Source organism: Portunus trituberculatus, chromosome 28 (assembly GCF_017591435.1).
Source record: "Portunus trituberculatus isolate SZX2019 chromosome 28, ASM1759143v1, whole genome shotgun sequence".
Lineage (NCBI taxonomy): Eukaryota > Metazoa > Arthropoda > Malacostraca > Decapoda > Portunidae > Portunus > Portunus trituberculatus.
Window position 1 is genome coordinate 4,318,456 of NC_059282.1, and position 22,360 is coordinate 4,340,815.

General features: G+C 41.4%; 2 protein-coding genes across 3 annotated transcripts; one reads left to right on the forward strand and one right to left on the reverse strand.

The window, feature by feature from the left end:
• Positions 1-306: 306 nt before the first annotated feature.
• On the reverse strand, positions 307-3,952 carry LOC123510362 (ATP synthase lipid-binding protein, mitochondrial-like). Its single transcript, XM_045265456.1, has 3 exons — positions 3,863-3,952; positions 3,393-3,465; positions 307-958 (listed from the first exon to the last, which is right to left on the reverse strand). The coding sequence occupies exons 1-3, from the start codon at positions 3,949-3,951 to the stop codon at positions 656-658; spliced, it is 465 nt and encodes a 154-aa protein (XP_045121391.1). The 5' UTR covers position 3,952; the 3' UTR covers positions 307-655.
• A 5,249-nt stretch (positions 3,953-9,201) lies between these two features.
• Positions 9,202-18,107, forward strand: LOC123510096 (signal recognition particle receptor subunit alpha-like). Of its 2 annotated transcripts, XM_045264896.1 has the most exons (14): positions 9,202-9,408; positions 10,675-10,881; positions 11,650-11,857; positions 12,411-12,449; positions 12,991-13,091; positions 13,572-13,724; positions 14,103-14,231; positions 14,553-14,625; positions 14,981-15,147; positions 15,777-15,968; positions 16,121-16,285; positions 16,559-16,693; positions 17,007-17,183; positions 17,402-18,107. In XM_045264896.1, the coding sequence occupies exons 1-14, from the start codon at positions 9,283-9,285 to the stop codon at positions 17,525-17,527; spliced, it is 1,998 nt and encodes a 665-aa protein (XP_045120831.1). In that variant the 5' UTR covers positions 9,202-9,282; the 3' UTR covers positions 17,528-18,107. The 2 variants fall into 2 exon arrangements, with proteins under 2 accessions (XP_045120831.1, XP_045120832.1); XM_045264897.1 differs by lacking the exon at positions 12,411-12,449.
• The last annotated feature ends 4,253 nt before the right edge of the window (positions 18,108-22,360 follow it).

A 22,360-nucleotide genomic window follows, 5' to 3' on the forward strand; every position in this document is an offset into this window, starting at 1 on the left:
ACTATTTGAGAAGCAGGCATTATCACCTCTTTTCCATGACCATAGAGGACCGATTTTCTTACACTATCTGAACATTGCTTCATTACACTTGGCCTCTACTAATATTCCTTTTGCACATGGGGAAAGTCATTCATCATATACTTTTTGTTGTCAACTTAAAATGCAGTCTCCACATACAATCATACACCTAATCTGCCAATCTCTTAAGACCCAAATCTAACAGAACTGGCACAAGCAAAAGCACAACCACAACCACACACACACACACACAGGGCATCACTTCACTGTGTCAATAAAACATACAAACGCAACAAAAATTTTAGATTTATTTATAAACTTTTTTCTATACACTGGAATTGTACACAGGGACTTCCTCTAGTATTCCCCCCAAGGAGTGTTTTGGCATTGCCTGACTCGATACACAATGTACCAACAAAATGGAAACAGCTTAATTTACTCCTTATATACATCCAAAGCTTTCCTTGCTGGTCTCCTGGGAATACCTTGCCTCACCAAGGAACCCTCCCTCACCCTTACATAAATTAGATGTTGATCTCAGCCCAGAGGGTGAGCGATGGTCCGCCGGGGAGGCCAGGCAGCTGCCGGTGGCGGTGGCAGCGACCAGACACCACGGCACGGCACGCAGGTCACACGCTTAGAAGGCAAAGAGGAGCAGGAAGGCCATCATAAGACAGAACAGACCCATGGCCTCAGACAGGGCAAATCCCAGGATGGCATATGAGAAGAGCTGCTGCTTCAGGGAGGGGTTACGGGCATAGCCGATGATGAGGGAGCCGAACACAGAGCCAATACCAGCACCAGATCCGGCCACACCAACAGTGGCAGCGCCAGCACCGATGAACTTGGCGGCAGAGTCAATGTCCCTAGAGGTAGAGGTGGTCTGCAGGGCGCGGGTGGTGGTGACTGCCATGGGGCGCACCAAGGCCTGGCTCCTCACCTGTGGCAACAGTCACTGGGGTTACTCTCAACTCTACCCAGCAATTCAACCTTACAAGTTTCTTAGTATTGTGAATTACTAACGCTCTTACTGTGAACACCTGTGCTCTCAATCACTAGGATTACTTTGACTGTGACCTAACACAAGCTTCAGCTATGGCATCACTCACAGGTGAATAACAATTCCTACATAACTTAACCTCACAAGCAGCCCTGTAGTGTCCATTATTGGTACGGTCTTCTGTTTGTGGATTCTGTGGGTGCCATGTTTAACCCCTTCAGTACCGTGATGCGTTTCCATATTCATTCTGGTGACTATTTCATGATTTTACACAGCTTCAGAAACTTACGAGGGGATTGAAATAGTGAAGACTGTGGCCATTAATCTTCTCACCTCCATAGACCCTTCCTAATGTCAATAAAATGGTCTAATGGTACACAAAATTCAAGGTAAAAATGCATCCCAGTACTAAAGGGGTTAAATAAGAACATTCCTAGTGTTGTGTTTGTGGATCCTCTAATACACTTGTTAGTCTTCTAGTCTAGACTTCCTAGGTGAAGACTGTAGCACATTAACAAGTATCTGATAAGCTGCCAGTAATCATGAAAACAGTGAAAAGCTTAAGCTACAGACTTAACATGTGAAAATGTACATGAAAAGTTGCAAGCAACTGAGATGAAAAGGCCTAAGCTGGGAAATTAACATATGAATTATCTAATTATGAGACTGAAATGCTTATATAAGACTAAAACACATGAAAGAATTAAAACTTGCAGGTGATCATAGAAAATAGACTAGATCATGAATTCACATCTTAAATACAGGGAGATCATAACAAGATTGCAATTAGTTCATGTCAGGAATTTACATTAGTACCTATAAGATAATGTAGGCCACAAATCTTTACTTATCTAGTCATGCATTTTTTCCTTTTTTTTTATGAAGGAAATTGGCATGAGGAGGAGGAAAAAAAAGCATGCCCATTTTGATGCCATAAAGGTTACATAAAGCAATTGCATTGAAATGTTAAAATAGCACAAGAATTACATAACACCAGTGAGATTAGTACTGATACAAAAAGGAGGGCAGTATTACATAATCTTGACTGTGAATATATAGGCAGTGTGAGACCATGCAATTATACAATGAATGTGTAACAGACATGCAAGCAGTAAATGAATACAGCAGACTTCAGAATGTAAAAAAAAATAAAAATTACACAACAGCAAGATATACAAACAGTAGACAAAAATAAAGCAAAATGCAGTTGTAATAAAGCACACACATTGCCAATAAAAATGCAGTTAATAATTTGAATGAAGTAGATACACCAAATATTAAAGTAACTGCCTGAAAACCCACAACTCCATGTAAGCCAGGTAAGCCAAATTCCCCATGAGTAATATGCCACTTCACTTAGTAACTCTATATAACAAGCCAAGCAAGCTATTTTCACCCCTGGGTCTGCTGCACACCTTTAATAAGCCACAAAGCCATATAAAGCTGACAAGCCACTTTGAAGTTCTATTCACAAAATCTAATCTCTTTGGTGTATTAGTATTTAATTAAGCCACTAGCCAGCTGTTAATTAACCCAGACAGCAAATGATTAAGCCAACCCTGTTAATACTTCATGCAATTTAGCCAGAAAGCCCTTTTGTGCTAAATAAGCCATTAACCCTCAAACTAAGCCAGGGAAGACAAGACAACCCTAGATATACAAAGCCGGCTGAATAAAATAATCCAAATAAGCTGGCAAGACATATTTTGCCCTAAATAAGCCACCAGCCCTCAAGTTAAGCCAGTTAGCAACCTACATATATGGAAATGCTTAAGCCGGCCACCAACCTAAAGACAACAAGCCGGCTAAGGGCTCGCGCACTTAAAACGAGATAGTAAGCCATTTTTTGCCCATAAACAAGCCACCAGGTAAACCACCATTGCCCTACCTGTAGTAAGCCGGTTGCCAACTAGCAGACCCAACCCACCTCACCTAAGACAACTAAGCCGGTTGAAGGAATGGCACCAATAACAAGCCGGTAAGCCAGTTCGGACCCTAAATAAACCACTAGCTCTGAAAATAAGCCAGCTAGACACAAACATGCATGGATACACATAAGCCGGCTCGCTGTTATGCCGTAAGGGAGAAAAATTAGTAACCCAACAAGCCGGTAAGCCATTTTGAAACCCAGATAAGCCACAAGCCCTTAAATTAATCCTGTTAGTGAAAAACATGCACGAGAACAGTGAAGCCGGCTTACTGTATTGATAAAACAACTATAGGTCCAAACAAGCCGGTAAGCCAGTCTGGACTCGAAACAAGCCACTAGCCACGAAACTAAGCCACATAGCAACAGATAGTCATCATTACACTTCTGCCGGCTTGCTAGTATGGACAATAGAGAAGAACGAAAAATATGAAGGTGTGTACTTACAATGGCGGCAGTCCTGGCGGCGGGGAGAGCGAGTCTGGCAGCGTACATCTTGGCTGTTTTGGTGACCTGTGGCCTGAAATGTAAGGGTAAATAAGGCAAAATCAGTCACCAAGATATCCACCCCGGTTCTCTCTTCTCCTCCAACTCCCTCCCGTCTCACTCCTCAAACTCCTTCGTCTCCTACTCCTCCCACTCTTCTTCCACTTGAGTTGTTCAGAAGACAAGGTGAAACAAGGGAATACATGACACTTTGCTATTCAACCGGTTTAAGGTCCACCCCAGTCCGCCATTTTAGCTCCCCGGTACAATCAGCCGGTCGATATCAATAAAGCAGGTCATTTCTCACTAACACACTTTAATTTGGGTACACACAGGTGCCCACAATGCTCTAGGATCAGTTAGGGACAAGTGCACTACGATTTTGAGATGAATACTAGGTTTTAAAGAGAAATTAGAGGTGAAATACAGACCTGAGAGGTGGACGAGCGTACCGGGTGGTTACCAGGAGGTGAGTGAGGGCAGCTTCAGCTGGCCTCTCCCTCACTCTCACTCCGCGCATGCGCATTATATTTTCATCACCAATATTCTCCTAATAATTACTTTCTTATACTTCCAAAGATTAGATGATACATAGGTGAAATTATAACGCCATAGAAACATATTATAGTGTGTGAATGATGTATAGCAAAGGATATATTTAGAATTTTACTATGTATATAAAATTTATTTTGATATACTATAATTTTACTCCCTCATAATCAAATAGAAAAATACTTGCAAATATCAAACAGCTGGAAATGATATCAATATTGCCTATATTACCCTACTCTACAATCTACAGCATTATTACACACCACCACTTTGTACCATAACTTCATTTCTTCACAAACTTGGCTCATCAGACCATATAAGGAACGACACAAAATACATACATATTTTTTATACAATAGAATTGCATGCTTAACTTCAGTATAAACGACACGTTGCAAATTTCATCACATTTGGTGCACGAGAACTATCTACTACCATTTTATGAGTTCCTGTCGACTGAGACCGAGGTTACGACACGCAGAGATCGAGAGCTTTGAGAATACGGTCTTAACTTACTATCTCGTAAAATTATCTATTATTCTGCTTCTTCTATAACTTTTTTCTTCTTTCTTCTTCTGTCCCCTCCATCTCCCTCTCTATTCCACAACACACAATACTAATGAAAGTATAAATTATCGAATAAATGGATGAAAGAAGTTAAGTGTGATGTGCTTTACCAAACTTAACTGTGCTTATTTGCTTCTAGGGTAGCAAGAAAAAATATATCTCATACCTTACTACTTATAAAAAAAATAATAAAAAAAAAATTGCTGGAAGAAATGAAGTGTGGTGTTCTTTTTACCTGGAGAGAGATACATATGTATTTCTTGCTGTATTGGGGTGTTGTATCTATCCTGTATGAGTGTATGTTGGGCTAGCACTAAGTGGCCATAGCTATCTATGTCTTGCCCTCTCTCACTGATCCCCCCCCCTCCCCGTCTTCCCAAAATGTCTTTCTTTACCCTACACTGTCTTGCCTCCCCATAAACTAACTTAACATTCATTCAGCCTCCTGTCCCCCTTAAGGCGGTGTCACACTAGACACACCCTTCCATAAAGAAAACTAACCTAATTAATTAATATCTTGTAACTTATCCTGACTCCCAAAAGATAATAATACTATCAATTTACGCCTTGTTATTTTTCTTGTATCAGGACAGTGAATCAGGAGCCATATGCTTGAAACATCCTAATGGAACCCCTAACATTATCTACAAAAATAACAGGACATCGAAAAACTACAGTATCGCCATATACAAGATTATATGTGGTGTTTGTGTTAGGCAGTGTACAGCGAGCGGCTTTTAGAGAGGAAAACTATGAATACAAGAACGACCTGCGCCGGAGCGTGTATCGGGTCCTTAAGACAACCTCACTCGTACATCATAATGATCAGATAATAGCGTAGTCACTGATTAATAGATAGTTAGTAGTGTTGCCAGTAGGTAGCATGATAATAAATAGCAAGGAAGAAAATTTCAAAGTCTATCTATACTCACATCATCACTACGCTATATGTTGCTATTCACGTACTTATTCATGTAGGAGTATTAGCGATATTGTTATTGTAAACCTTCTTTTCAAATCATAAATTTAACATGTCGATATTTTGAGCATCGCCGATCGGAGAGAAGAAAATTGGCGCGCAAGTTTGTATCAGTTACGGAGTGGTGACTGGTGGTTGTTGGTCTCGTGTGCTCTTCACCTTTGTTATTATTTTTTTTCGTAACACGTATGTGAAAGGCTCTATGGGCCTGATATTCAACCCATAACAAGCACGGTTATCGCCTGTCATTATGAGTGTATATAGCTTATCATTAATAGTCTATCTACGGCTTGTCAATGTTTTGAAACCGCGCACAGATCCCCACAATTCACAGGAAGCTCACATTTTTATTATTACAAGTTTATTTTGGGTAAGTCAGTGTTTTCCTTTCCGCCAAGACTGTAAGAAACATTGTTCAAGTTATATACGTTGCAACAATTAATGTGTATTAGGAAATTAAGAAATACAGCATTTTGTTAATACTTTCAAAGCTGACATGGGCATCTGGGGTGATGGGCCGACCTACTTTGACCAGTGAATCAGTTAATTGTGAACGTTCCTCACTGAAATGTTACCTCGGTCAGCATCAGTCATTCCTGTCGCTACGCTACCCAGAGAAACATGGAATGTGCCGTGTTTGTTTAAGAACAGTGCGTGAGTTATGGATGTTATGTCCTTATCGTGTCCAAATGTACCACCTGGAGCTATACCAACAGTGTTTCACGCGTCTAACTCGTCTTAATCGACTTTAACCTGACTATCCGGCTTGCAATAATAGTGAATGAACACCTGCAGATACTTAAAAGCGGCTATAATGCAAGTTTTCCATCAGTAAACAAAGAGATGGACTGGCATTATGTGCTTTATTTGTTATTCATTATAAACCAGACGTGTTACAAAATGGAGGCGCATGCTTAGTACCGCACATCATCTGCTGAGATTCATCTGCATTGCCAGTTTTGTGTGTGAGGAAGGCCCCGTGAGGCAAAATAGCTGGCGGCGGACAGCCCTCCTGGAAGGCCATCTTGATGACGTCATCAGCAGGTCCCAGACTGCATCAGCCTGGCTCGTTCCAATATTATTCTATTTTTTCTCAGCTTACTTATTTCTCCTCACAAGTAAGTTTTCATGCTTTCTAAATTTATTTAAGAGTGTTCGAAGTAAGTTTATGGTTGTGTTGCGCGAAATACGGTGATTTAGTTGGTGTTTACGGCTTAGATAAGAGCCCAGTTTCTTTTACAAAATTTTCAAACTGAATATCTTAGATTTTTTCTTTCAAGCTTTAATGAAGTGTTTGCGTTTTCAAAAAATCGTTTATGATGGTTAAAGTGTGTTATATTCCTGATAAGGTAAATATATTGACTGTGAGAGTGATTTACAGTGCCGTTAAAGTATCTAAAAGTGACATATATGAAATATTTATTTTTTCTATTTCAGCGTGTTGCCAGGTTTAAATATGTTCAGAAAGTAGTTCATTATTTCAAAAGTGTTTGCGATCCTGTTTGAGCGAAGACAATGAGCTTTAGAATTGTTTTTGAGCATGTCAAAATTATAACACTTTTACTTATGGCGTTCTTTGGAATATTTTCTTATTGCTCTGCCCGGTAATGTTTTTTGTATTTTAGGAATTAGTTTTGATTGATGACAAATCAGAATTTATTAAGCATTCGTGTCTAGCTGCCTTTTTGCGAATCGGCATTTTCAAAATGGTTTACTGAACGTATATTTGTGACGTCATCAAGGGAATGCCTATAGACTGGACCCAGACCCAGACCTGCATGTTCCCTCCCGCATGATGTGTGTGTGTGTGTGTGTGTGTGTGTGTGTGTGTGTGTGTGTGTGTGTGTGTGTGTGTGTAATTCACCACGGTCGTCTGCTGTGCGATCTCATAAACCTATCTTCGGGTAGTGTACCTGTGTGTGTGTGTGTGTGTGTGTGTGTGTGTGTGTGTGTGTGTGTGTGTGTGTGTGTGTGTTTGTAATTTACCACGGTCGTATGCTGGTTACCCAGCCAGCCTTCCCTATTACGGAGCGAGCTCAGATCTCATAGACCGATCTTCGGTTAGTGTACCTGTGTGTGTGTGTGTGTGTGTGTGTGTGTGTGCATATATGTGTGTGTGTCAATGTGTGTATATATATATATATATGTGTGTGTGTGTGTGTCCTGCATTTCAGTGTAAAGTTGGATGCAGTGGTACGTGTGTGTGTGTGTGTGTGTGTGTGTGTGTGTGTGTGTAATTCACCTCCTCGGTCGTCTGCTGGTGGTCACCCAGCAGTGTGTGTGTGTGTGTGTGTGTGTGTGTGTGTGTGTGTGTGTGTGTGTGTGTGTGTGTGTGTGTGTGGTTGTGTATACCCGTGTGCGTGTGTGCGCGTGTGCGTGCGCGCGCAAGAAATACATACGTTTTGTAATATTTAAAGGAAGTTTTGTGATGAAGACTACGGGATTGGCTTTAAGGTTAGAGAGAGGAAAAACAATAAAAACATTCAGGCAAAGTGAGTTGCCCGCAAACTTAAACCATAACGTATCTTGATAGAGAATGCGTCTCCGTATGTAAGATTTTACTTACGTAGCATTCGGCTGGGTGGCAGCTCAGCAAATTGTCACCACGGAGGACATGAGTTGATGCCGATGCTGTGCAGTTCCCGAGGGGTATACGTTAGAACATTACCTGAAAGATTGGGTGTCAGTTAGTATAGAGACAATTAATAATACCTTCACACACTCTGGACGACCACATGACAACCACTTTACTACCCACAGCACTTCCGAATTACTAAGTGCATATCCTTAAGTTTTGCGATGTATGTGCAGTATGAGTGAGAAGACTATCCACTCAGATGTAGATCAGTTAGTTATATTCACAAACATATCTCTCTCTCTCTCTCTCTCTCTCTCTCTCTCTCTCTCTCTCTCTCTCTCTCTCTCTCTGGGAGATGCGATGGTAGACGTTAATTGTGTCTGGAATAAGAATGATTGAGTAAGAGGGAGAATTAAGACTGATCGTTATACGGAGAGATTAAAAAAGAGGAGGGAGGATATAGGGAATTAACGTTTTGAATTAAGGAAAAAGAATGGTAAGAGGAATATTGAGATAAGATTAAAAACAATTGAATTAGTTAAACGAGCCTGAAACGAAGAGTGAAGAGGTCAAAATTAAGGAGAAAGAGTAGGTGATTAGAGTATATAATATTGAAATAAAATTAAAAACAACTAAATCAGATTAAAGAGTATGAAACAAAGAGGGAAGATGTTAAAATTAATGGTAAAGAGTATAGAATTAGAGGAAGAATACCGATATAACATTAAGAGCGATCAAATTCGAGAAAAGTCTGAAATAGAGGAGAGGTTCAAACTAAGGGGAAACAATATCGAATTAGAAGGAAAATATTGAAATAAGATTAAAAGCGATTGAATTAGAGAAAAGAGATTGGGATAAAGAGGAAGTACGTAAATTCATAAACAGAGTGGAATCAAGAGGAATGAATGAAAACTGGAATAAAAAGGAACGTGGGATGAAGAGTAAAGGACGCTCAACCATACACATTCCTTACACTTAAATCCTTACCTTTATTGTCTTATTAACTACATCTCCCATTTTTTCTCATGTTAACAGCATATGATGTCAGCAGAAAGTCGAGGGTTTGAGCTGCCCAGACCGAGACCCAGAGTTCAAGACCCAGGCCGAGACCCAGAACACGAACAGCTGTGACGCAAAAGAAACAATAACACAAGTCCACGAGTCCTTTCCTCAAGATGCTGGACTTCTTTGCCGTCATCACCAAGGGCGGCCTGGTGCTGTGGTACTTCCAGGATGTGGCTCAGCAGCTCAAGACATCCATAGACGCCATTAATGCACTAATTAGGAACGTAGTGCTTCAGGTAAGACAAGGCACCTGTCACTCGCCTGCCACTGAGATAAGGATTGGTTATCTCGTGTTTTTTGGTTCAATAAGGCTTGTTTTACTTGTTATTTGTTGTTTCTTATGATGATTCTGCTACTACTGTCATTGAATGGGAAGGAGGTGGAATGGAAGAGGGAAGGAAACAAGACTGAGATAAGATTAGGGAAAAGGAAAGAATAAGGAAATTTGTATGGGAATGGAAGGGAAACGGAAGGGAAAAAAAAGAAAAGGATGGAAAGGAAAAATAAGTGCAAAAATATCTCGTGTCTTTTGGTTCTTAAGATCTGTTTTGCATATTATACGTTGTTTCTAATGTTGTTTCTGTTACCACTGTCATTTAACGGGAAGAATTGAAGTGGAAAGGGGAAGGGAAAAGCTGGGATAAGATTAGGGATAAGGAAATCAGTATGGGACTGTAAGGAAATCGAGGGAAAAAAGAAAAACAAACACATGTTAAAATGAAAGGATGTTATGATACTGTACTTGTATGAAAATTATATTGTTTAGACTTGGGGGTTATTTTTTTGGCATTATATTTCCTGTATTAAGAATATAACATAACTTTTGACGAGGGAAAGAGACTTGGCATGTCTTTATATATAGGCTAATTAGACAAAGGCAATTTTTACAATATAGTTCTTGAAATGTTATGATTTTGATGGTACTCTTAATATAGGAAAGAGAATGTGCTCCCCAATATCACATTTTATCTCATCTTATGTAGCTTGGATGAGAGTTATCTTACATTCTCTCTCTTCCATATAGTAGTTATTTAGACAAAAGTTACCATACATTATATTTCCTCATATTTTTTTCAATTTTGATATTACCAAACTCCTTCACAGAAATATGGAACAATTCACAATACTAAATGCAATAGAAAACTTTTTAGAGCATTTACAAGAAAGGGAAAGAAATAAAATGTATAGATTATTCATTATTTATCCTGTTGCATGCTCAGAGATGGTTATAGAAGCAAAGAAATATGTCAGATATCAATGAAGGGTTTTTCTATGTAGCTAAGAGGGGAAATCTAGCCAAGGGCAACAAAAGCAAACAAATAATGCCCACTTAGACTCCAGTCCCTAAGCAGGTCTGAGAGAGTTAGCCAAAATAATGAGATGAATATGTTGAAGCCCCCTTCTTCATGTGTTCAGGTCATAGGAAGATGGAAATACAGAAGCAGGTAGGGAGTTCCTGAGTTTACCAGAGATTCCATTCTAACACCATCTTTTGTCCTCAGGAACGGGGCGGCATGGACATATACACGCATGGGAACTTGGCCTTAAAACAACAGCTGGATAACGAGTTTGACCTGTTGTTTGTGGCCGTGTACCAGAACATACTACAGCTTTCCTATGTGGACAAGTTTCTCTCCGACGTCCAGCGCGAGTTTCGGGAAAGATATAGGGATGACTTGAAGGAGGGGCTCTACTACAAGATTATTGCTGTATGTTCTTGTTTCTTGTTTCTGCTTAGTTTGAGTGGTCCTTTAACTTTTACAGTGGGGAGATGCAGGGAGGAGTTTAAAGAAGGATTACTGCAAACTGTATATTGGTGTGCTTTTCTTGTTTCTACCTAGTTTTTTTTTTTTTTTTTTTTTTTTATCTTATAGGAGTGATATTGGGATTTTTAAAGGATGGATGGGCTCTTACATGTGTATTTTAGCTTGTTGTAATATTTAGATGTAAGACTATAGGCATTAGAATGTTTAAATTAGTCACTCACTCCTTTTGCCAGTTAAAGATGCACTAAATAACTGAAGATTAAGTTTAAGAAGGAAAGTAGTTGAAGGAATAAAGTAAATGCATATAAAAAACTCTCCATATATAGAAGAATAAAGAAATATATACCTATGATGTGTGAATGAACAAGAAAGTACTGTATATGTGTCATTTGTAACAGCATCATTATTATTATTTTTTTTTTTTATGTAAAAAGGGAAATCTGGCCTAGGACAATAAAACAATTAAACAAAGAGGCCCACTTAGATACCAGTCCCTGTGCAGGTCTGAGAAAGTTAACCAAAAAGAATAGGATGAATATCTTGAAACCTCCCTCTTAAATTAGTTCAGGTCATAGGAAGATGGAAACAGAGAAGCAGGGAAAGTGTTCTTGGGTTTACCAGAGAAAGGGATGAATGGTAGAGAGTACTGGTTAAGGAGTGTAAAGGTGGTAAGGCTAACTCGCATCCACTATATTACCTTTCATTTTTCAGAGTGGCGACTTTCAGGAACACTACAAACGCATCCTGCACATAGCTGAGGCACAGACCCAGCTGGTGAAGGCGGAGGTGAAGAAGCCGCGCAGTTTCCACGAGTCAGCCAAATCCACCAAGACTGTCAGCTCCATGATAGTGCGTGGTGGTGACCGGGAACAGCAGCGGCAGCAGCAGGCGGCGGCTAAGAAGGCGGCAAAAAAGGAAGGTGGGAATTATCGAATGTTTGTTTATGTTGTTATCTTTCAGTGTGCTTTGTAAATATAAGGATAAGGTGGTGGTATTATTCTTATTCATTTTGTGTTTGCTGACTTTTTTTGTAAGTAATGTGAGGTGATTTTTTTTATATTTATTTTTTATTGTATCATTTGTTTATTAAGTTTTATAAATATAGGGTGATGTTATTATGTTTATTAAATTTTCATTCTCTATCTTTTGTGTAGTGAACTTTGTAAATATTTGTTGATGTCATTATATTTATTTTTGTATTCTCTGGTCATTGTTTCTTTACACTTATTAAAAAGGATAAAGTACCTAATACAAAGCCAAATGGTAGTAGTGGTGATGGTACTGGTTCTGGTGACGGTGGTGATGGTGGTGGCAGTATCATTTCAGTCATAATGATGGTGGTTCCCAGGATTGAGGTTCATGGTGTGTTATGCTTCTTTCTATCCTCATTGGTGTCTGTTCTATCTTCCTTGGCCTTGCTTGCCCTGCTGAGGTGATGGGAATATTAATGCTGATGCGGTTCTATATTTCAGGCAAAGCAAAGAGGAGGGACATTGAGTGTAATAATAATAGTGAGTACATATTAAGCTACTCCAGTACTGTATGTGTGCTTGTATCTATTTACCCGATTCCTTTTCTTGATCCTTGCAATGGATGAATATTTACTTTTACTACATGATCTATTTCTCTCATTCTTCTCAACTCTTTCTCAGATATTCCACTTTTTATTTTTTATTTCTCTAGTATTATCTTATAGCAACTGCATCTGTTATACGTACACTCTTTTCTCTAAGTATTTTAGTATTTATCTTGTAATTTCACTATGTTATATACTTGTATCCCTATTGCCTATCATACCTGCTCCCTTTCACTCAAGTACTATTCCAGTAAGTATCTTAATTTTACTGCATCTATCATATTTGTATTCCTTAGTTATCTTGCTTTCTGTCAGTCTTCTACTTGTATCTTAAAATCTGTTAGCTTGAATAACATAACATCTTGACTTACCTTACTAATTGTTGAATAATCTGAACTCAATATAGCTTTTGGCTGTTCATGTATGACTGCATTAAGCACTGCTATGACTAAGCTAATCTCATGGTTCCCTCACAGGCAAGGAAACACGAGTAGAGGAGTTGGAACCTGAAGAGGAAGAGGAGGAGGAGGAAGAAGTGGCTGAGACCAATGTGCTAGTGAATGGTAGTGAAGTTGAAGTGAGTGGCATTTATAACCTTCATATATTAAATTCCCTGTAGAATTTTTAGAAAGAGGAGCTTGGAGTTAAGAGAGAGAATGTCAGAAGTAAGGCAAAGTAGTTTTCTTCTTACCAGACAGTTGCATCCTAGATCTTGGTTGTGTGACCAGATGAAGATGTATTAGCAAAGTGTCAACAAAGCCGTGGAAACATACAGGGCCTCTCTTTATGAGCACTCCAGTGAGCTTAGAACATTGATGAAGCATATCTATTTGCCATCTGATCTGAAATACAGTGAGAAGTTGATTTTGAATGCATGATGTAGGGTTAGGATTGTCTTGAAAGGGTAAAGTGGAACATAAGATGAATGCTGATAATATTCCTTTGTTTTACTGCTTGTTTGTTTTGATAAAAGAAATAGGTAGTTTGAATACAGGACAGGAGTTTTATATCTTGAATGAAAAGGTGAAGACAGTACTGATGCTACTTTAATTGACAGCCAAGCAGTGCCATAGAGGCGGAGAAGAAGGCTGAGGATGAGCTTGACGAGGAAACCATGAGGAGGAACCGTGAGAAACTGTTCAATAAGCGAGCTGGACCCAAGACTCCCAAGGTTGACAAGGCTAAGAGTCCAAAGGCGAAGGGGAAGAAGGTAAGGGCCAACTATCTTCTGTATATTGAGAGATAGGGAGACATAATGACAATGACCGGTATCCATTAGGAGGAGTGAGTATTTATGAAAGGGAGAATGGTAAAATGAATATCAGGTATAGAGAGTGAGTGTGTGTGTGTGGGGAAAAAAGGACAAAAATGTATATGAAATAAGAATTAGTGTATTTTGAAAAGAATGAGCATTAATGAAAAAGGAAGAGGAATATTAAGATGAATTAGAAAGAGTGGACATCTGTGACAAAAGAAAATAATACAAAAAAGATAATAAAGGAATGCAGCATCCAAGAAATAAAGGAAGATAGGATGAAAATTAAAATAATATAAAATGCAATAACTAGCAAAGCTTTTTCTTCCTTAGGGCAAGGAAGCAACAGTGTGGGATTTGTGTGGCCAAGATTCCAAGAGTCTGGACTATTCCTCTAAGAGTGGCAGTGGGAATGCTACCCAGTCTTCCGTGCGTCCAGACTTCCTCCCACACCAGACACAAGTAATGAGTCAGGTGTTGTCCTCTCTCTCTATCCACCAGGGCCAGACACAGCACCACACTCTCAAGGACATCATTCACTCTCTTAGCTCTATTGGCTCATGGTGGAAAGGGATAATTTTGTGGACCACTGTACATCAAAAATATACTAGACATGCTTCATTTTCATTTATCTCTCATATGTGATCTTTGAGAATGCATATATGTAATACCAGTTCAGTTTATCCAACTTCAATGAGGAAATCACTTTATATAGAGAATTAGTACTAAGCTAATAGAAAACATAATTGCAGACTACATATAAATACACAAGATGCTCCACAGATTGGTACTCTCTCTGGCAACCTCCGTGACATGGACATTCCTAATGAGGAGGCCCAGAAGAAGTCATCTCAAGGTGAGAATCTCCTGACTACCTAAGTGTTGTGGTCAGAGAGCATTATTGTTGGCCTGCCCTGGGAGTAACCTTAGTGCAAGCCTTTGAGTTTGGGTTATAAGGTAATGTGTGTGGACTTCTTAAATGAATGAGTGCTTTTGTGAGGTATTTGCCAAATTTGTAGTATTATCAAATTAAGGGTATTTGTGTTTTATGAGAGATCATGTATTACCTTTCTCCAGATAGAAATAGACCTAGAAAAGAAAAAACTGTTGAATGAATTGGTGAAAAATGGATAGAGACAGAAGAAAAAATGACAAAGGGGAACTTACTTTTTGATTCCTGACGTCAATCAAACCTTGGTAATATTCTGCAGGTGGTGTCTTCTCCATGTTCCGAGGGCTGGTGGGAGGGAAGACTCTCACGGATGCTGATCTAGACCCAGTCCTGGAAAAACTGAAAGACCACCTCATCGGGAAGAACGTGGCTGCAGAAATTGCCGGGAAGCTTTGCCAGTCTGTTGGGAAGAAGTTAGAAGGAAAAGTGGGTATTTTTAGGTCTTTGGGGAATAAATTTAGCTGTATTTTTTGTTATTCTGTTTTTCTTCACTTGTTTTACTTTGACTGGATGTATAGTAAGGAGTTTTATGAGTGATGTCTTAAACTTAAATGATCATTGGATCTGAAGTTCTTTAGGGAAACTTGAGTGATGTTTATAGTATTTTAATGTATAACTCATATTAATTACTTTTATTAATAACTTGTAAATCATTAGCAAATACACCTGCCAGAGAGGAAATGGAAAAGGAGGATGAAAGTAAGGAAAGTGAGGAATGATTAGAATCTTGAAGTAAAAGAGCAGGAATTATAATGAGGATCTTAAAGTAAGAATAGCTGAAATTCTACTACACCACAATGAAAAGGAATTGAAAGAGTTAAGTAGAAAAGGAAGGAAAGATGAAGACTGGCAATTGAGAGTGACAGAAATTTTTATTTTGTTGTCCTAGGTCATAGAAATAAAAATAAAAAAAAAGAATTAGTTGTATGAAAAGGTAGAGATAAATGGAATTACTCTTACCTAAAAACAAAACAAAAAAGAAAAACAATGAAAAACAAAAATGCATTACTTTCAACACCATATTATAAGCTCATGACCAAGAAATCATTCTGCAGGTGCTGGGAACCTTTGAGGGCATCACCACCACTGTGCGGAACACCCTGACAGAGTCCCTGGTGCAGCTGCTGACCCCCAAGCGGCGCCTTGACATCCTGCGTGACGTGGTGGAGGCCAAGAAGACAGACCGCCCCTACACCATGGCTTTCTGTGGCGTGAACGGTGTCGGCAAGTCCACCAACCTAGCCAAGGTGATGTGCCATGCTGGAACAGAGCATTATCTTATTAGTTTATTGGTTGCTTTTACATTGAAAAGTTGAAAAAGAAAAAAAATAAGAAATCACTGCTTGTATGTTCCTCATCAGGTAACACAGAAATTAACCATAGTCTTTCCTTCCACCAGATTACATTCTGGCTGGTGGAGAATGACTTCCGTGTGCTGATTGCAGCATGTGACACTTTCCGTGCTGGCGCTGTGGAGCAACTCCGCACTCACATGCACCACCTCAATGCTCTCCACCCACCAGAGAAGCACAATGGCCAGGTTATGGTGCAGCTCTTTGAACAGGTGCTTGTTCTGCTCCTTGAGTCTATTGAAGCCAGTGAAATTGATTGCAATTTTTAAAGATTTCTCTTCCATCAATTAGTTCATTCAGTAGGTACCTGTCTTTCCTTGGGTTTACTCAAGGGAGTGTAATCAGAAGCAAGTTTCTCCATCTATCAATTAGCTCTTTGAACAGGTATTTGGTGATGTTTTAGTCACTTTGAGAGAGTAATTGATATTACAGTTTAAAGTTTCCCCTTCTCTCAGCTGTCACAGTCTCATTGTGTCTTTCTGCAGGGATATGGAAAAGATGCTGCTGAGATTGCCCGCCACGCCATAGACTTCTCCCGCAAGAATAGTTTTGATGTTGTATTGATTGACACTGCTGGACGTATGCAGGACAATGAGCCACTCATGAGAGCCCTGGCTAAGGTGAGCTGGCCCCTTTAAGAGATGGGGGCTGTATTCACAATCAGAGTTTTACATGTCTTTACAGTTAACACTTGCCCTGATTTGTTAAGTTGTGTTTGTCTTCAAAGTATATTTTTTTGTATGTCAAGATTTTCTTCAGAACATTAGATTTCCTAAAAATGTACAATATCCTGAATTAGGTTACTGTCCACTGGGGGCTAATGAGACTAAGAGTGAATAGCTTGTATGAGTGAGTTGTTTAATCTGGCCCTTCCTGCATTGGATTGCCAGCCTGGTATATAGATAGAATGTTTATGGTTCAATGTTTCCACAGCTCATTTTGGTGAATGAACCGGACCTGACACTCTTCGTGGGGGAGGCGCTGGTTGGCAATGAGGCTGTGGATCAACTGGTCAAGTTCAACCGTGCCTTGGCCAACCATTCCACCAGCAACAATCCGCAGATCATTGATGGCATTCTCCTCACCAAGTTTGACACCATTGATGACAAGGCAAGTGTTTCCATGCCCTCTTGTCTGCCTTTCCCTGTTATCTGGTTCTAAATGTAGTCATGAGTGAAGATTTGACACTTGTAAGAAGAGCAGTGGTCGAGGGATAGTTCTTCTTGTGGCTTCAATGTGTTACTTTCATTTACATCATCATACATTTTATATACCACTTTATACTATTATTGCTGTCTCACATCTTTGCATCCTTGCTCGGTTTACAGGTTGGAGCTGCCATCTCTATGACCTACATCACAGGTCAGCCCATTGTGTTTGTGGGCACCGGGCAGACCTATACTGACCTGCGCAAGCTGGATGCCAAGGCAGTGGTGCACGCCCTCATGAAGTAGGAAACTTTTGGCTGTGACTGAAGTGTTCAATATTAACACTATGTACTACTATGTATCTACTCTCTTTTCCCACTCATGTTTTCCAAGAACTTTACTGTTAAGGCTAATGAAGAAATTAAGAGAAAACCTGCCAGTGTTTGTTCCACTATATCTCTTCTGGCACTGGATAGTAATGATGATCTTGCTGTGGTGTTTCTGTACCCCTGAGTCTCTCTCTGTGAGCTGCATCCAGAAGCATTGATTAAAGTTCTCAGAAAATGTTTATGGGAAGCACCTTGCAAGTACATGTGAAGCTGATCCTTTCTTTCCTCATTGTGCATCTTATCTCACTGTACTGTTCCTTCTCTACTCATTGAAGAAGTGATGTTGTCATGATCATAATGGTCATGGCAAGCATAAGGTGTATTTGGTTTTTATGTTGCACTCCATTGCACTTAAATTAAAGACATTGGAGGATGATCGGTAGAAACTGATTGGATTTATGAACTGTGCTGTATATGTAATGTCAGTACAGAATTATTGATATGGATTGGAACACCTGTATCATTGAAATCATCCCTTAAATAAAATCATATGATATTTTGTATGTCTCATAGGAACCCTATAGCTACACATCCCTAACAAGGGAAAACCTACAGCTGTATGCAATCTACATAAATTACATAAATTACAAGAGTGACATGATAGTGTGGTAGATGGGAGGAAGCAAGAAGACCTCCAGTAAAATCAGAATGGAGTGTTTGCATTTGAAAGTTTCAAGACTCCAGAGTTTGGAATGTATATTATGGCCACATATAAACTACATACAATAGTAAATGAGGTAAGAGGGTGCTTGAGGGGATGAATACATATTAACCAGTAAAATTCAGAAGGTGAATAGTGAAGTGTTAATAGTATCGCGCACACAAAGCAAGATGAATTGATAAATAAGAAATAAAACCACTGAATCATGAACAACTGGAGGGTGGGGAAATGGAACCCTAATGAAGGTAACTAGAATAAAAAAAAAAAAAAAGTAGATGGTATTATATCACAATGAAGATAAAGGAATTGTGAATACAAGACGAAAACTAATTAGGAGAGGGCTAACCAAGGCCGTGAATGAGGCTTCGTGTGCTGATTAAACTTCACACAAGCACTCACAACACCTACTGCATTATACTTTGCCTTTCTTTAATTTCGGATACCCTTCTAAATAATTTTCCGGTCATCCCATACCTACTATCTAAGTTTCGGGGTCACATCAATATTTTCAAGTGTCCCAAGATCAAGTGTATGGGACGCTATTACTTACAGCAATGTCCATTTCTCTAATATTTTTCCACACCATTTTTCTGCTCGTACTGGAACCGATGAACCCAGATTCTGCTAAGTTTTCATATATTTCTAAAACCTGAAGATGATCAATATGCTTTGGCCCTTTAATAGTACATTTTCATAATGCTAACGCTAACAATACACAAATTTTATTATGCATGATAAAAAAAAGCTATCACAAGAACAGATAACTATGTGTGTACGTCTACATTTAATGACTTATTAGAAGAGGACGGGGCAGTTTAAAAAATAATTTACACTATTAACCACTAGTATTTCCTAACGGCACTTTTGATAATTGTTTAATAATGCATAATTAGGAAAGCAAGGTATAAAACAAGAATTGAGTCAATATAGTAGTTCCTTGTAACTTTCCTTACGTAATGTTAATTTGGAACTCTGCGAACACAGGCAATGAGTGGGAGACGAACGAAGCCGCCTCGACCAAACTGTCACTCCTCCTCCGCCTCGCTGCCAAGACAACCGTGTGATAGATAATACACACGTAAGAGTTAAAAATTTATTCCAGTTACTCATCACGTTTGAAAATTTGTCAACGAGAAATTGTTATGAAGGAACATTGATACAAGCCAGCACAAAGTACTCTCAAGTTACCTTAGGTCATACAATGCTAAAATCACCTCAAGAACAGTTCTGTGAGATTGTAAAGTAACCAAGTTCATCATACAAGTTATATTCATCTAAAAGTTAACGGTTTTTTTTAAGTGCTGGGGTCATTCAATTAATATTCACCTCTAGAACATTAGCAAATAGATTACATTTAAAACATGCATGATAATTTACAAGCTGACGTGAGATAATGAAACAAGAAGCTATCACAATTTCTCTACACAAACTGAAATTATCCTTAAAAATGTAGTTGTAATCAAAATAGCTGAAACACGTTATCAGTCCCTGGTTGTAGCTTTAAAAGAGAAATTAAAGTTAACCTATCTATCCAAGGGTGTCTAATTTTGCGGAAAAACTTACACGCGCGGCGCCGTCACATGAAAGAACCGCAACACAACAGCACAACCCACGCCTGGTCACTGACGCCTCTCCTGGGCAAACCTCCTGCATCTGTGGAGCATGATGCTTCAGGATTGACGAGCCACGTCTTCAAAATGCTTCGTTTGTAACTGCCGAGGGTTGGGACGACTGTTTGCACGTTGCTCCACTACAGTGTATTGGCGTGGTAGCGACAAGGACAGTTCTGGAAGGCACGTGTGTGCTGTCTAGGAGGGACAGTAGGTGGATAATATATTATAGGCCCTAAATGATAACCACGACGCCCCATGATCACAGAACCGGCTATCATTCCAATCGAACCGGTTCTGCGAGTGGAGCGGTTTTGCAGCAATGGACGCCCCAACGAATCTATGTAGTACACGAAGGGAATACTAGATAACCCAGCGTAACAGGATAGCACTGTACGCCCATGCCCATCCTCTCCACCTCTTGAGGACCTGTATGGTGAAAGGTGAAATGTTAGAACCCTCAGCCCTTCCTGTCCACCTATTGGGGTGCTGTGGGATGAAAGCTGCTCTAGACGCCCTTGCCCAGCCTGTCCACCTCTTGAGGAGCTGCGGGATGAAAGCTGCGCTGGACGCCCCTGCCCAGCCTGTCCACCTCTTGGGGCGCTGTGGGATGAAAGCTGCGCTGGACGCCCCTGCCCAGCCTGTCCACCTCTTGGGGCGCTGTGGGATGAAAGCTGCGCTGGACGCCCCTGCCCAGCCTGTCCACCTCTTGGGGCGCTGTGGGATGAAAGCTGTGCTGGACGCCCCTGCCCAGCCTGTCCACCTCTTGGGGCGCTGCGGTATGAAAGCTGCGCTGGACGCCCCTGTCTAGCCTGTCCACCTCTTGGGGCGCTGCGGGATGAAAGCTGCGCTGGAACCCCCTGCCCAGCCTGTCCACGTCTTCGGGCGTTGCGGTATGAAAGCTGCGCTGGACGCCCGTGTCCAGCCTGTCCACCTCTTGGGGCGCTGTGAGATGAAAGCTGCGCTTGAACCTCCTGCCCAGCCTGTCCACCACTTGGGGCGCTGCGGTATGAAAGCTGCGCTGGACGCCCGTGACCAGCCTGTCCACCTCTTGGGGCGCTGTGGGATGAAAGATGCGCTGGAACCTCCTGCCCAGCCTGTCCACCTCTTGGGGCGCTGCGGTATGAAAGCTGCGCTGGACGACCCTGCTCAGCCTGTCCACCTCTTGGGACGCTGTAAGTTGAAAGCTGCGCTGGACGCCCCTGCCCAGCCTGTCCACCTCTTGGGGCGCTGTGGGATGAAAGCTGTGCTGGACGCCCCTGCTCAGCTTGTCCACCTCTTGGGGCGCTGTAGAATGAAAGCTGCAGTGAAGCCCCCTGCCCAGCCTGTCCACCACCTGGGACACCGTAAAATGAGAGCTGCGCTGGAAGTCCCTGCCCAGGCTGTCCACCTCTTTCAGAGCTGTAGGGTAAAAGCTGCCCTGGAACCCCCTGCCCAGACTGTCCACCACCTGGGGCACTGTAGGGTGGAAGCTGCGCTGGAACCCCCAGACCAGACTGTCCACCACCTGAGGCACTGTAGGGTGAAAGCTGCGCTGGAACCCCCTGCCAAGACTGTCCACCACCTGGGGCACTGTAGGGTGGAAGCTGCGCTGGAACCCCCACACCAGACTGTCCACCACCTGAGGCACTGTAGGGTGAAAGCTGCGCTGGAACCCCCTGCCAAGACTGTCCACCACCTGGGGCACTGTAGAATGAAAGCTGCCGTGCAACCCTCTGCCCAGCCTGTCCATCTCCTGGGGCACTGTAGAATGAAAGCGGCGCTGGAATCCCCTGCCCAGCCTGTCCCCCTCCTGTGGAACTGTAGAATGAAAGCTGCGCTGGAACCCCCTGCCCAGCCTGTCCCCCTCCTGGGGCACTGTAGAATGAAAGCTGCGCTGGGACCCCCTGCTCACCTCTTAAGCCATTGTGGGATGAAAGTTGCAATGGAGGCCGTGGCCCATTTCTACCTGAATGAGGATGTCGATGAGAGCAACAGGTGAAACACAGTATTCCTGCCCTGGCAATGTCCATCAGCCTACGAGGGGAGGAAGCACAACCAAAGGTGACGGTGGTAGCATCGCTGGCATCTCTGTCACTGCTGATACTAAGAGCACCGCTGGCACTGCTTGCACCGTTGGCACCGCTGGCAACGTTCATCAGCCTTCGAGGGGAGAAAGCACGACCAATGGTGACGGTGGAAGCACCGCTGGCACCGCTGGCACCGCTGTCATTGCCGATAACGCTGGAACTGCTGATATCACAGACATTGCTGGTACCACAGCCTCCGCTGGCGCTGCTGGCGCTGCTTGCACTGCTAACACCACGGGCACCGCTGGCGCTGCTTACACTGCTGGCACTTATGGTACTGCTGATGCCACGAGCACCGCTGGCACTGCTTGCGCTGCTAGCAATGCTGACACCATGGGCACCGCTGGCATCCCTGTCACTGCTGATAACACTGAAACTGCCGTCATTATAGACTCCGCTGGCTCTGCTGA

Excerpts from the sequence above, each read along its gene's own strand:
- LOC123510362 (XM_045265456.1), bottom strand. The coding sequence starts at position 3,951 with ATGCGCGGAGTGAGAGTGAGGGAGAGGCCAGCTGAAGCTGCCCTCACT. Across the intron at positions 3,466-3,862 it reads TACGCTCGTCCACCTCTCAG|GCCACAGGTCACCAAAACAG; the intron begins GTCTGTATTTCA and ends CTTACATTTCAG. Across the intron at positions 959-3,392 it reads CCGCCAGGACTGCCGCCATT|GTGAGGAGCCAGGCCTTGGT; the intron begins GTAAGTACACAC and ends CTGTTGCCACAG.
- LOC123510096 (XM_045264896.1), top strand. The coding sequence starts at position 9,283 with ATGCTGGACTTCTTTGCCGTCATCACCAAGGGCGGCCTGGTGCTGTGG. Across the intron at positions 13,092-13,571 it reads TGAATGGTAGTGAAGTTGAA|CCAAGCAGTGCCATAGAGGC; the intron begins GTGAGTGGCATT and ends TTTAATTGACAG. Across the intron at positions 16,286-16,558 it reads TGGTGCAGCTCTTTGAACAG|GGATATGGAAAAGATGCTGC; the intron begins GTGCTTGTTCTG and ends GTCTTTCTGCAG.